Source organism: Struthio camelus, chromosome 15 (genome assembly GCF_040807025.1).
Source record: "Struthio camelus isolate bStrCam1 chromosome 15, bStrCam1.hap1, whole genome shotgun sequence".
NCBI classification, from domain to species: Eukaryota; Metazoa; Chordata; class Aves; order Struthioniformes; family Struthionidae; genus Struthio; species Struthio camelus.
Genome location: NC_090956.1, coordinates 18,272,471 through 18,286,897, shown reverse-complemented (window position 1 = coordinate 18,286,897; position 14,427 = coordinate 18,272,471). Strand labels below are relative to the sequence as shown.

The following is a 14,427-nucleotide window of genomic DNA, read 5'->3' as shown; positions in this document are numbered from 1 at the left end:
TCTTTGTGGCGCCGCCGCTCGCGGCGGGGGATGCTGGCGGCGGGGGGCGCCGCCCGGCAGCGCCGCGAAGCCGCCCGGGGCACCCCCTGCAGCCCCCCCCCCCCCCCCCCGCCCTCCGGGCAAGTTTCGGTTCCCTCCCTCCCCTCCTCCGGTGCTGCCGTTTTGGGGGAGCGGGGCCCCTCTCGGGTGCCGCATCGCCAACCGGCCACCGCTGGCCCCCCCCCTCCCGCAGCCCCGGGGGGGGAGCGGGCCCGGGGCGCTGAGCCCGGCCTGCGGCGCCGCCCGGGGGTCCTGGCGGGGGGGGGGGGCGGCGGGATTGCCCCTGGCTGCCCCCGGCTGCCCCCGCGAGCCACTGCCACCGGGGGTGGCCAGCGTGGGTCCCCCCCCCCCGAGGGTGCCAGGGCACAGGGCCGGGGGGAGCTGGGCTGCGCCCTCCGCTTGGCACCTGCCGGCTCTGGGGAGCGCCGGAGCCTCCGGGGCTGCGGAGGGGGGAAATGGCCCCGCTCCAGGCCGCGGGAGCCGGGGGGGCTCGGGGACAGCCGGCTCGGGTGACCGGCCGGGAATCGGAGCGCGGCGCCCGGTGCCAAAGCAGCGACGGGAGCCTCCGCAGGGGGGAGCGTGGTGGGAGCGGGCCGGCTCCCTGGGGTGCCGCAACGCGGGGCCGGCGGGCGAGCGGGTCCCCGGAGCCCGTCTCTGCCGGGTGCCGCAGCCCGGCAGCGGAGCCTGCGTCGCCGCTCGCTCGAGGCCAGCGCTGGCAGAGGGGACCCCGGGGACTCCCTTCTCTCCCCCTCTCACCAGCTCCTGCTTCAGCGCCGGCCACCGGGGCTGTCGTCCGCTCTTTAGCTGTCAGCCAAGCCGGGGGCGGGGGGGGGGTCCCTGGCACCGGCGGCGCCGCGCGCGGCGGAGTGGGTGTCCTGACCTTGGTTCCCGGGCGGGTAACTGCGCCCGGAGGATCGAGACGTGCCTGGCCGCGATCGCTGCGGGGCCCTGCCGCGCTCCACCCCGGAGGCGGCAGCCTCGCCGCCGCGGCGCGCTGGGTCCCGCTGGGCCGTCCCGGCGGCACCCGGCCCGCCGCGGGCGCCCGGCTGCGGGCGCTGCCTCCCGGGCTCGGAGCCCGCGGGACGGTGCTCGAGTTTCTCCTCCGTGCTCGGCTCAGAAAATTGAGCCTCTCTGCCGTACCCCGTGTCTGTGCATCACCCCGGTCGCCGAGGTGGAAATCCAACCTGTCCCGGACACGTGCTGGCGGTGCCACCACCCCTTTGCTGGCGGTCACCTCTCGTCCCTGTCACCTGGGACCCCGGGCAGGGGCAGATGTGCCTGGGCCGCCGCTGCGCGTGGCCCGCGGTGGTGGGGCGAGAGCCGGGGCAAACGCGTGTCCCGGGAACCCCCTTTCGACGGCTCTTCACGCCCAGCCTGGCGCGTGCTCCCGGCACCCAGAATCCCCCCGCGTCCCCGCTGTGGTCGTCCCCGTCGCGGCACGGCGCCGCGGGGGGGCCGCCGACGGAGGAGGCGGCCGGATCGCACCGGGGGGATGCAGGGTGGGACGGTGAAGCCGTGGGGCGCTGAGGGTGTGACCCGCTTCCGCAAAACGTCCCCGCCGTCCCAGGGCTGCCGGCCCCGGGGTGCTGCCGCGCGGGCTCCTTCCCGACCGCCCGCGCGACGTCCTCGGCCGAAACCCCTGCGCGGCCGCCTTCCCCTGTGCCGCCCTGCCGCGGGCTCTCTCCGGGCTCCCGGCGCTCCTCCCCGCCTCGAGGCGGCAGAGCTCAGCGCAGCCCCGGGGGGCTGCGATGCGCCGCGGCTCGGCCGCCGGCGGGCCCGGCTCCCGGCAGGGGTGCCCGCGGCGCCGTCCGTTCGTCGCCGCCGGGGGGGGCGGTCGCTGGCTGGCATCGAACATCCGCAGCCGTTCCCACGCCCAGCGAGCCGCCGGAGCATCCGCGTGACAAGGCGGCTAGGAGGGGGGCGCCCGGGGCCTGGCCAGCCCTCCCTGGGCGGCCTGAGACCCCGGTGAGGGGCGCAGCGGAGCCCGCGACGCGGCAGCCCGGCGTGAGCTGCTTGGCTTGGCCGTCAGGGTTTGGCCGGGGCGGCCGTACGGCTTGGAGGCGCAGCCGAGGTTCGCGTGCCGGGGCGCGAGGCGCTGGACGAACGCGTGCGCCGCCCGGGAGCTGGCGGTGCAGGATGGGGCGCCCGTGGCCGGCGAGCAGCGAGGTCGCCGGCCGGTGCGGGCAGCCAGGGGATCCCCGAGGCCGGCTCAGGTGGCGACGCGGGGAGAGGAGAGATGGCGCCGACGGGAGCGGCGTGGCGGGGAGCGCGGGGCTGGGGGCGCGGAGGAGCCGCTCGCTGCTGGCCGTGTGCCCGCAGCTGGCTAGCGGAGCCCCGGGGCTCCTTGCCCTCCAGCCAGAGGCACGCGATGCTCCTGGGGCCGGCGTGCCGGGACCTGCGCCGGCTGCGGCGCGCCTGGAGGTGGGCGCAGGGGCGACGGGCTTTCCAGGTGCCGGCCGTTCGACGGGGGCAGCTTGGGCCCGCTGGCCCTCCGGGTCCCCGTGCCGCTGCTGGGACCCGTGCGGCATGTCCGAGCGTGGGGGACGGGGTCCTGGGGAGGCAGGGCCACGGCCGGTCCCCGAGCCGGGGAGCCTCAGGGCGTCTGACGGCGCGGGAGGCTGGCGAGGCGGAGCGGAGACGGGCCCTGGCGTCGGCGGGGAGCGGTTGCCCCGGCCGTGGGCAGCGAGCGGGCTCGCGCGCCGCCCGCCCGCCGGCGGCGGGTTGAGGAGGGAGCCCGGGCGGACCGGCCGTCGCGGCCTGCTCGCAGGCGCTGCCGGGGTGCGCGGTGGGGGGGATGCAACGGGGACGGGGAGCTCGGCAGAGCAGGGGCCGGCGGTGGCCGACGGGAGCGGGACCAGCCGCGGAGCAGCCTGGGGGGTGCCGGGAGGTGCCTGGCGTCAGCGCAGCGGGACCCGCCGGCCGCGCCGAGCCCAGGCCGCCCGCTTCGCCCGGGTGCCTGCGGCGCTGGGCCGGCCCCTCTCTGCCCTGCCGCCGGGATGCCCGCGGGGGCTCCCCCCGCGCAGGGCCATCCTCGGCAGTCCTTGCTGCTCGCCGCCTCTAATCCGCACATTAATCGGCTCTGGGGAGATCTCAGCCCGGCTGCCCCCCGCCCCGGCGGCCGAGCCCTGGCGCATCAGCAGGCGCTGAGCGCGGCGGCCCCAGCGCCTCCGGGATGTTCCCGCTCTCCCCTCGCTCTTGCTATTTCTGGCCGGGTTCACGGCGCAGCTGCAGCTCCGCGGACGGCCTGGGGCCGGGCGAGCTCCCCTTGGCAGGAGCCCAGGTGAAAGGCTCGGCACGCTCACGCTGCCCTATCTCTTTCGGCACGTCCCTTTCCCAGGGCCGGGGCGGCGGCGGCGGCTGGGGGGACAAGAGGGCCCCCCCGGCCGCGAAGGCCAAGAGCCGCCGGTCGCCTCTCCGTGGCAGCGGCGCGGGGCCCGCCGGCCGCAGGGCAGCGCCCGCCGCCGAACCTTGAGCGGAGGTCACCCCGGCCCGGCCGCCCCCCGACGGGCCGCCGCCGCGAAGCCCCTCGGCCTTAAACGCTGCGCCGGGGCTGGGGGCGCAGGCCGGGCCGGCTCCCCAGCGCGGTGGCGGTGGCGGCCGCCGCCGGGCACGGGCCCCGCCGTGACGTCCGAGCCCAGCCGGCCGGGACTGGAACGGGAAGCTGCAACTGGGATCGGGGTTGCCAGCGGCGGGCGGGCGGGCGGGCAGGAGAGGCCGCCGGGGGAGGAGGCGGCAGAGGGCAGGGGCCTTGCGCGGGGGCCCGCCGGGGCGGTCGCCGCCGAGGGGCCGCCGGGCGTTGGCGCTGCCGGCGGCTCCCGCGGCCGGGCCGGCCGCCAAGCTGAGGGGAGGGCGTGCGTGCGGCGGCCGGGAGCGGGGGGGACCGCAGGTGCTGGGCGGCCCCGCCGATCACCGGGGCCTCCTTGGCTCGCGGCGGCGTCCCCCCCTCCGCCGCCGCCCTCCCTGCCAGCCCCGCGGGCGAAGGAAGGGGTTAAGCGTGCCCGCGGCGCGGCTAGCCGGAGGGGGGCCCTCCCCGAGCCCGGCCGAGCCGCCGCTTAATGGTATTTGCACAGCACAACTGAGCTCAGAGCTGTTTGCTGTTCCCCGGCTGCCGGCCAGCTGCCGGGCCCCGGCGGCGCGGCTGGGCCGGGGGGCGGCCGCCCGCCTCCCCTCCACCCCCTTTGCCACCCCACCGCGGGCCCTGGCGCCGGGGACGCGGCACGGCCAGCCGGGTCGGGGGAGTGTGGCCCAGAGCCTGCCCCGCGCCGAGCGGGCCGGGGCTGCGCTGGCGGCCCTCCGCGGGCCTGGCGTCTGGCTGCGCCCCCCCCCCCCCCGGACGTCACCCCCCCTCCACTCTGCCCCCCGGCCATGAGAAGGGCTTTGGGCAGCGGGGGAGAGGGGAGGGTGTCCCGGCGCCCGGGGGGATGCTCTGGGCCCGGCGGCGCGTCCGCGCGCTGCCCGCTTGCCCGTCCTGAGTCGGGCAGGCGAGGAGAGGAGGCGGCTGCCCGCGGGGGCCCGGGGGCGTTTTGGGGCGGTCTCGGTGCTGGCCGGGAGCCGAAGCCGGCTGCCCCGCGCCGCACCGCGCCGGCCTGTCCCGCTCAGCGGCCGGCTCCCTTGCACCGGCGATGGCGGTCCCCGGATGGCGGGGAGGGGGAGGCCGGGGGGCGGCGGTGCGCCGGGGGGGCTGGCTGCGGCCGGGGGGGCGGCTGAAACGCCCGCGTCTCGTTGGCAGGAAGAGGAAACGGCTAAATAAACTTTTTGGAGTGTTTTAAATAGAGCGGGGCCGCGGCGGTGCCCTGGGCCGCCTCCGCGCCCTCCCCGCTGGGACGCCGAGGCCGCTCCGGCCCCACAGCCGGCGGGGGGCTGCCCGCGGCCCGGCCCCCTTCCCCGGGCGGGGGCGGCGAGGCCAGCGCGGGGAGGTGTCGGGGCGAGGGGCGCCTCGCTCCCTCCGCCCCCGCTTTCCTCTCCCGGCGTTTTTCCTCCATCTCTCCGTCCGTCTGACCCCCAAGTTGGAGCTGTGCAGCTGGGCCGGGGGGGGGGGTGCTTGGGGCGGGGACCCCACTATGGGGCAGGTGCTGAGGCTGTGGGGGGGCTGGGGGTGGGGCCCCGCTATAGGGCAGGTGCCGGGGCTGGGGGGCGCTCGGGGTGAGGACCCCGCTATGGGGCAGGTGCCGAGGCTGTGGGGGGGCTGGGGGTGGGGCCCCGCTATAGGGCAGGTGCCGGGGCTGGGGGGCACTCGGGGTGAGGACCCCGCTATGGGGCAGGCCCTGGACTGTGGGGGGGCTCGGTGTGGGGACCCTGCTATAGGGCAGGCCCTGGGCTGTAGGGGGCTCAGGGCAGGGACCCTGCTATAGGGCAGGAGCCAGGGCTGTGGGAGCTCGTGGTGGGGATGCCGCTATGGGGCAGGCGTTGGGGCCCTGGGGGGCTCAGGGCAGGGACCCTGCTATAGGGCAGGTGCCAGGGCTGGAGGGCGCTCGGGGCAAGGACCCCACTATGGGGCAGGCCCTGGACTGTGGGGGGCTCAGGGCAGGGACCCTGCTATGGGGCAGGTGCTGGGGCCGTGGGGGGGCTCAGGGCGGAGACCCCGCTATAGGGCAGGTGCCGGGGCTGGAGGGCACTCGGGGTGGGGACCCCACTATGGGGCAGGCCCTGGACTGTGGGGGGCTCGGGGCAGGGACCCTGCTATGGGGCAGGAGCCAGGGCTGTGGGAGCTCGTGGTGGGGATGCCGCTATGGGGCAGGCGTTGGGGCCATGGGGGGCTCGGGGCAGGGACCCTGCTATGGGGCCGGGACTCCGCTATGGGGCAGGCGTTGGGGCCGTGGGGGGCTCAGGGCAGGGACCCTGCTATGGGGCTGGGACTCCGCTATGGGGCAGGCGTTGGGGCCGTGGGGGGCTCAGGGCAGGGACCCTGCTATGGGGCTGGGACTCCGCTATGGGGCAGGCGTTGGGGCCGTGGGGGGCTCAGGGCAGGGACCCTGCTATGGGGCTGGGACTCCGCTATGGGGCAGGCGTTGGGGCCGTGGGGGGCTCAGGGCAGGGACCCTGCTATGGGGCTGGGACTCCGCTATGGGGCAGGCGTTGGGGCCGTGGGGGGCTCAGGGCAGGGACCCTGCTATGTGGCAGGTGTCGGGGCTGGGGGGGCTCAGGGCAGGGACCCTGCTATGGGGCCGGGACCCCGCTATGGGGCAGCCCCCGTGCCCGCGGGTGCCGGCTGGGCAGCAGGACGGCCGCGGCGGTGGGGCCCAGGTGGCCGGAGGGGGCTGAGCGCGGCCCGGAGGCACCCGGGGGGGGGGCCGAGGTGATGGCGGGCCGCCGGGGGGCCGGGCCCAGCGCCGGGGAGGCCCCGCCGCCATCGCGCCCCCTCGGCCGGGCCCCGGCGGCGGCGGGGAGGGGGACGCGGGCCGGGTCTCCCCGGCGCTGCCTGCGGCCGGCCCCCCGCGCGGCTCCTCCGCATTCCTCAGCGTCTGAGCCGCGCTGGCCCCCCGCCAGCGCCGGGAGGTGGCCGGCCCAGCCGGCAGGACGCGGGGCGGGAGCGGGGCTGGGGGGCGGCGGGGGGGGGGAGGACACGCAGGCCCCAGGTCCGGCCGCCCCCCGCCACGCGGGTGCCCCTGCGCGTGGCTGCGCCCAGGTGGGCCCCGCCGCTGCCACCGCCACCCCGGGGCGGGAGCGGAAAGCAGGGTGGGCGCCGCGGCCCCCCGCCACGTGGGCCGGCCGGCGGCACCGCCGTGGCCGCCCTCCGCCCCGCGCGGGGGCCGGGGGGGAGCTGAAATGTCAGTGCTGGGGTGGGGGGCTGTTTGGGGGGAGTCAGGTGGGCTCTGGCCCTGCACTGGCTGGTAGCTCACTCCTGCAACGAGTTCACTGTTCTCAGCCACCTTGTGGTGTAGCCGCGGCGGGGCTGGCCGGGGGATTGGGTTGGGGCGGGGGAGGTTGGGAGGGGGGGGGTTGCATTTTGGGCTGGGGGGGGGGTGGCTGAGCTGCGCAGGGGCGCCCCTGCCCTGATCGTCTTGGCGGCGGCGGGTCAGCGAGAGGGACGAGCAGGCTGAGAGAGGTGGCGGGTTTCGGCAGAGCAGCCGCCCCGCAGCGCCGGGGGCCGGAGACGCGCCCCAGCCGGGGGCGGGGGGGGGGTTTGGAGCACCCCGCCGCCTCCTGGGGGAAACCGAGTCGGGGCGAGGCGGCTGTTTGCGGGCAGCCCCCCGCCCGGCCCCGGGCAGGCGGTGGTGGCGTTGGCACGGCGGGGAAAGGGGCCCCGGCGGGGAGGGGAGAGGAAGCGAGCCAGGCTTGGCGGCCGCAGAGCCCTTCCGCCTCCCGGGGTAGGGGATGGCAGCGGGGCCTGGCCGCTCGGGTTACAGGGGAGGGGGCTGGCGGCCTGCCACCGCCCCTCCTCTGCCCCTGGGAATGGCCGCGCCGAGGCCGGCCGGCCCCCCGCCCCGGGGGTGCCTGCGGCGGGGGGCCGCGAGGGCACGCGCCGCCCCCCCCCCAGGGCTCGGTGGCGTGGGGGGACGCGGGGCGTTCGGCAGCGGGGTCTGGTAGTGGCTGAGGGGCCGGGCCGGCCCCCGGGGGGGGGGGGTGACGCCGCGGAGGGGCCCGTTTACGCCCCGACGGGGACATCGGTGTCCTGAGCGCGGCGCCCAGGGACGGGCTCCGGCCGTGCCCCCCGCGGCCGTGCCCCGCCGGCGCGTCCCGCTGCCGGAGGGCTGCGAGAGGGGACGCCCCGGCCCCGCGCCTCGGCCGAGGGCGCTGCGCCCCGCTCGGCCTCGGGCCCGCGGAGGCCCCGAGGGGCGGGGAGGGACGGTGCCCGGCGGCGCCGGTGGCCCCGACGCCTCGAGGCGCCCCGCTCACCGCCTCCTTTCCTCCTCTTGCCCGCTGCAGCCCGCCTGCCCGCCCGCCCGCTGGGCCGGAGGGGGTCCGCCGGCCCGCGCCCGCCCCGCCGGCGCCATGCATTCGCTGGACGAGCCGCTCGACCTCAAGCTGAGCATCTCCAAGCTGCGGGCCGCCAGGGAGAAGCGCGAGCGGGGCTTGGCTGGCTCCAAGCCCCGGGGCCCGCACCGCGAGCCGCGCGGCGCCGACGAGGGGCCGCCGCCGCCACCGCGGGCACCCGGCTCGCCCAGCTCGCCGCCAGCCGGTGAGGCCGCCGCCGCCGCCGCCGTCGCCGCCGCGCAGGCCGGGGGGCGGCGGGGCGGCGCGGGGCGCCGGCGGGGCGGCGCGGCCGTAACCGCCTGGCCGTCCCCAGGCCTGCTGGCGCACTCCAAGTTCCTCGACAAGCGGGACGCCCGCTTCTCCGCCGTGCCCATGATGGACCTGAGCCTCTCGCCGCCCTCGGGCCTGGAGTCGCCCAGCGGCAGCGCCTCGCTCTCGCCCGAGCGGCAGGGCAACGGGGACCTGCCCGTCTCCACCCCGCACGTAAGTATGGCCGCCGGGGCCGAGCCCGAGCGCCGGTGACCCCCCCCTGGGGCTCAGCGTGGCCCCCCCGGGGCCCGGCAGCCGGCCACGCCAGGGGAGGGCGGGTGGCCAAGATGGTCTGGCCCCGTGCGAGGCTCTTTCCTCCCCCGACCTCGGCGGCGTGCCCGGCTTTGGGGCCGTGCTGCCGGCCGCGGGAGGCCGGTGACACGGCCCCCCCCGCCCCGCTGTGTAGAGACAGCGGGGTCAAAGTCCCACGGGCCCCCCCCGCGGCGGGACCCGGCCGTCCCGTGTCCCCACGCCAGCCCGAACAGCATCCCTGGGCCGGGCCATGCCGGGAGCCGCTCCGGCCGGCGTCCCCACCGCGGGACGGCTCTGCCCCGTCGCCCACCCGCCGCCCATGCCGGGCTCTGCTCTGCCGCCAGGATTTCCAGTCCCTGCGCTACATCGACGGCATCCCCAGCTCCTTCCAGTTCTTCCTGCCGCTGGGCGCCGGGGGGGCCCTGCACCTGCCCTCCGCCGCCTTCCTGCCGCCCCCCAAGGAGAAGCGCCTCTCGCCGGAGCTGCCCCTGCCCAAGCAGCTGGTGTGCCGCTGGTCCAAGGTGCGCAGGGCCGGCCGGGCCCCTCGGCGCGCGCCCGTGACGGGGGACGGCCGCAGAGCTGGCGGGGGCTGCGGGACGCGCGCCGGGGGCAGGACGGGATGCCGCAAGGATGCGGGCGGTGATGCAGGGCTGGGAGGCCACGCAGGGATCTTTTGGGGCTGGGGAGGTGATATGAGGCATGCAGGGGCGATACGGGGCTGGGAGGTGATGGGGGCAGGCGGAAGTTTCCATCTGCCCATGCCCTGACACTGCGCACCGGCTGGAGCTGGGGGTCTGGAGCGGGCGGCAGGGGGCAGGACCCCCCCGGGGCGGCGCTGGCCCTTGTGGCTCTCCCGAGGGTCCGGGCGAGGGGGGGGGTTCCCTGGTGTCCCCCTGCCGCTGCCTCTGTGGTACCCACCTCCGGCCTTGCCCATCTTAGCCCCATCCCTCTGCCCACAGTGCAACCAGTTCTTCGACCTCCTGCAAGACCTCGTGGACCACGTCAACGACTTCCACGTCAAGCCCGAGAAGGACGCGGGGTACTGCTGCCACTGGGAAGGCTGTGCCCGCCACGGCAGGGGCTTCAACGCCAGGTGGGCATGGGGCAGGGGGCTCGGCGGGGTGCAGGGGCTGCTCTGAATAGCTGGCGGGGGGGGGGACACACATGAACCCAGTGCTCGGGAGCAATAAGGGGCTGGTGCAGGCCCCTCTAACAGCCGCGCTGCCGCAGGTACAAGATGCTGATCCACATCCGGACGCACACCAACGAGAAGCCGCATCGCTGCCCCACCTGCAACAAGAGCTTCTCCCGCCTGGAGAACCTGAAAATCCACAACCGCTCGCACACAGGTCGGTGGGCACTGTGCCCGGCTCGCTCGCCTGGGCCGCGGCGGGGAGGGACGGGGCCCCCCCTTGCCTGCCACCTGGAGCCACCGTCCCTGGGGGCCGTCGGGAGGGGGAAAGCTGGGGACGTCCCGCTCGGCCGAGGGGACCTTGGAGGGCTGCCATGCTCCGGGGAGGCCCCGGCTGGGCTGGGGTGCTCTGCCGGGGGGAGAGGCGTGCTGGCCGGCCCCGGGGCAGACGCCGGTGCTCTGTGCCCTCCCGCAGGCGAGAAGCCCTACATCTGCCCCTACGAAGGCTGCAACAAGCGCTACTCCAACTCCAGCGACCGCTTCAAGCACACCCGCACCCACTACGTGGAGAAACCCTACTACTGCAAGATGCCGGGCTGCCACAAGCGTTACACGGACCCCAGCTCGCTCCGCAAACACATCAAGGCCCACGGCCACTTCGTGTCGCACGAGCACCAGGAGATGCTCAAGGCCCACCAGCCCCCCAAGACGCCCCTGGGCTCGGCGGAAGTGCCTTACGTCAACGGGGCGCAGCTCATCATCCCCAACCCCGCCGCCCTCTTCGGCCCGCACGGGCTGCCGGGGCTGGGCGCCTCGCTGCCCATCCCGCTGGCGCCGGCGCCCCTGGATCTCAGCGCCCTGGGCTGCGGGGCCGTGGGCTCGGGCGCGCTGCCTGCGCTGCCCAGCCCCGTGCTCTCCCTCAACGGGGCCCCCTTGAACTTGGCCAAGAACCCGCTGCTGTCGTCCCCCTTCGCGGCGGGCGGCCTGGGGCTGCCCGTCATGTCGCTGCTCGCCGGCGCGGGCAAGGCGGAGGCCGAGAAGTGCCACGGGGCCGACGGCCGGCTGCCCAAAGGCGGCAAGTCGCAGGGGCCGGAGAGCCGCAAGGAGACGTGCGAAAGGACGGAGCTGGCGCGGCTGAGGGCCACCCCCGAGAGCCTGGCGCTGCTGCCCGGCGCCGTGCTGGACCTCTCCACCGGCGTGAACTCGGTGGGCGGCCCCGAGGCGCTGCCGCCCGGCTGGGTCGTCATCCCGCCCGGCTCCGTGCTGCTCAAGCCGGCCGTGGTGAATTGAGAGGCCGACGATGCCCGGGTCCGGCTGCAGACCCCACGGGCAGATCCCGGGCTGGGAGGGGGCCGGGGGGGGGTGCAAACCCCATGCCGTCACCCACCCCCCGCAACGCCGCTTCCCACCATCCTGCACCCCAGAGTTCGACTTTCTCTTGTTTTTAACCGTCACGAAAGAAGAAACGGACTCTTCTGAGAATAGCAATAATCCCTCGGCGGCCGTGGCCGGCTGCGACCCCGCGCCAACGTCAGCCTGGCGCGATGCGCTCCAGCGGCCGCCTCGCCGCCCTCCTGCACCGCCGGCCGCCCCCCACCCCGGGCCGGAGCAGACCCCAGCCTGGCCGGACACTGGCAGGGGGCCGCCGCAGGTCCCCGCTGGGGCCGGGCAGCGGTGGCGGAGGTGACCTCCCCCTGCCCGCCTGGCTCAGGCCTCGGCAGCCGGAGACGCCTCTATTTATTTATCGACCAGACCCCCCTGCTCTGACGGGGCCCCGGTTGGGCTCTCCTGCTCTTGCCGACTTGGCGTCTCCCTGCCTGAGGCCTCAGCCTCCCCGCCGGCTGCTGTCGGCCGCCCGTCCCAGCGCAGCCTGTCCCGGCGTCGGGGCGGGGGGGAGGACCACGCTGTCCCCGTCCTCCCGCCGCGCCTGGCTGCAGGCGGAGCGGGGACACGGCAGGGCGACAGCTCGGCCACCTGCCGCGCCGTCCGTCCCCCGCCGCCTGGCCTGGCCGACGGCACTGCCGGCGCAGCGGCCCCTCGCGCAGCGCCCTGCCTGCCGCGGCCGCGCCGCCTCGGCAGCTCCGTGGCGGTGCCTGCTCCCTGCCGGCCCCGCCGCCTGCCGCCGCCAGAAGAGAGGCCCCGCGCGGAGCCAGCAGCGCGTGCCCGGGAGCGCCGAGCCCAGCTGGCTGGGCCCACGCCGCCGCGGTGCCCGCCGCAGCCGGCCCGCCGCCCTTCCCCGCGGCTCCGCCACCGCGGCCGAACTCGCAGCCCGGCCAGGGCTCCTGGCAGCCCGCGCGGCGTCGCCCCCCTCTCCCGCACCGCGCTCGCCCGCCCCGTGCCGCCGACAGCCTCGCGCCGCCTCCCCGGACCTCCCCGTGACAAGGCACATGGCGCCGTGTGCCGCTCGCCGCGCCGGCTCCGCGCCCGGGGCAGAGCCATCGTGTTTAGCTATGTTCGTACCTAACCGTGTAACGCAAGCGCATGCAGCCCGCAGGCAGCGCGGGCAGGACTCCGGCCTCGGCCGTGCCGGGCTCCGTGGGCGCCGGCGGGACCCCCCGCTCCCGCCCGGGCCTGTCCTGTGCGCGGGTGGCCGTTGGGTGCCGCCGTGCCCCGGGCCGGCTCCCCTAGGTGCTCCCACTGCGAGCTTGGCTCCATCCGAGCTGCCAGGCGGGCGCGCTGCCACCGCCGTGGCGCCGTGCTGAGCCCCGCGGCAGCGTCGCCCTGGGCTGCCACGGGGACGGCGGGGCCCCAGCCACGTGTGGCTGCGAGGGCGCAGGGGCCACCCTCTCCCTGCCCGCCTGGGACCCACTCACCCGAGTTCCCAAATGAGGCCCCCCCCGCCCCGACTTGGCCACAGGGCAGCGTTGCCACGGGTCGGACGTCGCCGCGTCAGCGCCGTGCGGCCCCGGCAAGGCGCCTGGCCAGGCACGCAGCGGGGCGCTGGGGCCCGGCCGTGCCCCGGGACACGCGGCCTCACCCTGGCAGGGCCGGGGCTGCGCGCCCGGCCTCCGTGCGGGCAGACCCCCGGCCCAGCCACGGCTGGCTCAGCCCGCCGCCCCCAGCACTGCGCGGCAATACGGGGACGCCGAGCAGCCCGCGCCACGGCCGGGCGCGCGGGCCAGGGTCAGCGTGGGCCCTGGCGCGGCTCTGCCAGCAGCAGCAAGAGCGAGCAGGGAGCCCCTCCGGAGACCGGGCCGTGCCCCATCCGCTGGGGTGGCCGACAGCCCTGCCGAGCCGCCCCAGCTGGCGCGGGGACCCTCGGGCTCCAGCCCTGCGCACGCACCCCCCCACCCTGACCCTCCCTCCCCAAGGGACCGCTCGTGCTCGCACGGGGGCCCGGCCTTCCCTCGACCGCCCCTGCTCCTGCGGGGTCACTGGTGCCCCCCTCGCCCTGCCGGCACACACAAAGGGGTCCTGCGTACCTCGTACCTGCCCTTGGGCAGGACCCCTGCTCACGGCTCTCTCCGAACCGGGGGTCTCCCTGACCCTGTCCTAGCCCCGCTGCTGCTGGAAGGAGTCCCCTCGGAGGGGGGCTGAGGCTCGGCAAAGCCCCCCCCCCGGCCCAGAGCGCCGGCACCCCCGCTGCCACGTGCCCCACGGGGAGCCGGTCTCCCTGTGCTCAGCCTCCTCGGGCCGGGGGGCCGCCCAGCGCTGCCGCAGCATGGCATTCGGCCATCGACCAGGCCTCCCCGGCCGGTGTACGTTTTTTCTTGCTCGTTTGTTGGTTTGTTGTTGCACATTCCAGGACATCAGTATTTTAACGGTCTCTAAGTGCCTTTCTATTGTAGTTTCTGGGTTGTTTTTATTTTCCTCCTGTTGGGCTCCATCGCTGTTAGCATAGAGTTTAAGGACTACAGAAGTAAGAGATAAGCTAACAATTATAACACTATATTCCTCCATGGGAGAGGAAGTTTATTAAGAAAACAATAAAGTGAAATTGAAGTAAGTTCCTGTTTCAGCCTGCAATCGTGCCGCCCGCTTGCCTGGGCCATGGACCTGGCAGCGAGGAGCCAGAGATGCAGCCGCGAGCCAGGGGAGGCAAAACACCTGCAGCGGGAAGATATGTGCTACAGGCAACAGAGGAGCGATCACCTCTTGGGGCCCGAGGCCAGTGCCAGGGCGCCCTGCGCGAGCGAGGAAGGGTCCGGGAGCAGGCAGGGCAGGGACTGCGCCGTGCCAGGCCCCAGGAAACCTGGGGACCGAGGTCCCACCCCGTGAGCGGCTCTGCCCGACCTCCTGGTGGGGCCGCACAGGGCGCCGGCGCCCCGTGCCCCTGGAGCCAGGCAGCCCTGCCAGGGACTGCAGCGTGAGCCGCAGGCCGGGACAGCCTCCGTGCAGCCCCTCGCTGACAGGCCCCGACCCAGCAGCCGTCCCCCACCCCCAACCTTCTGTGACAGGAGAAGGGATTTGGCCTACGGCTCCCAGCTATCGTGATACAGAGCCAAAGGCACCGGTGCAGTCGGGCTAAGACCATCTAAACCCACCACGAAAACAGCTCCTGCAGCCTCCCTGAAGTGCGATTTGAGCCCTGGCAGCCTTTGCTGCCCTGAGGCCCGCCTGGGGACATCCCTCCTTCCTCACATCACCTCCGGCACCCACAGGCCACCACCCCGCCTCAGAGATACCCGGCCCTTGTGCCAGCCCCTCAGGTCTCTGCGTTCCCCCTGGGGCAGTCCTGCCCCAGACAGGCTGCACGGAGGGAAGGGGCAGAGCACCTGGGCAGCCGGCAGAGCTGGGGCTGCCCCCGCTCCCTCCCCGGGGTGCAGAGCATCCAGGCCAGC

General features: G+C 76.3%; 1 protein-coding gene across 2 annotated transcripts; it reads left to right on the top strand.

Annotated features, from left to right (window-relative positions):
• Window positions 1–7,941: 7,941 nt before the first annotated feature.
• GLIS2 (GLIS family zinc finger 2) lies at window positions 7,942–11,710 on the top strand. Of its 2 annotated transcripts, XM_068908907.1 has the most exons (6): window positions 7,942–8,158; window positions 8,267–8,436; window positions 8,859–9,035; window positions 9,474–9,607; window positions 9,745–9,863; window positions 10,122–11,710. In XM_068908907.1, the coding sequence occupies exons 1-6, from the start codon at window positions 7,972–7,974 to the stop codon at window positions 10,934–10,936; spliced, it is 1,602 nt and encodes a 533-aa protein (XP_068765008.1). In that variant the 5' UTR covers window positions 7,942–7,971; the 3' UTR covers window positions 10,937–11,710. The 2 variants fall into 2 exon arrangements, with proteins under 2 accessions (XP_068765008.1, XP_068765007.1); XM_068908906.1 differs by having other exon boundaries at window positions 7,942–8,436.
• Window positions 11,711–14,427: the final 2,717 nt, after the last annotated feature.

What these genes read in the sequence shown, in the direction of transcription:
- GLIS2 (XM_068908906.1), top strand. Translation starts at nt 7,972, where the DNA reads ATGCATTCGCTGGACGAGCCGCTCGACCTCAAGCTGAGCATCTCCAAG. An exon ending in TGCCCGTCTCCACCCCGCAC is followed by an intron (nt 8,437 to 8,858) that starts GTAAGTATGGCC and finishes CTCTGCCGCCAG; the next exon opens with GATTTCCAGTCCCTGCGCTA. An exon ending in TGGTGTGCCGCTGGTCCAAG is followed by an intron (nt 9,036 to 9,473) that starts GTGCGCAGGGCC and finishes CTCTGCCCACAG; the next exon opens with TGCAACCAGTTCTTCGACCT.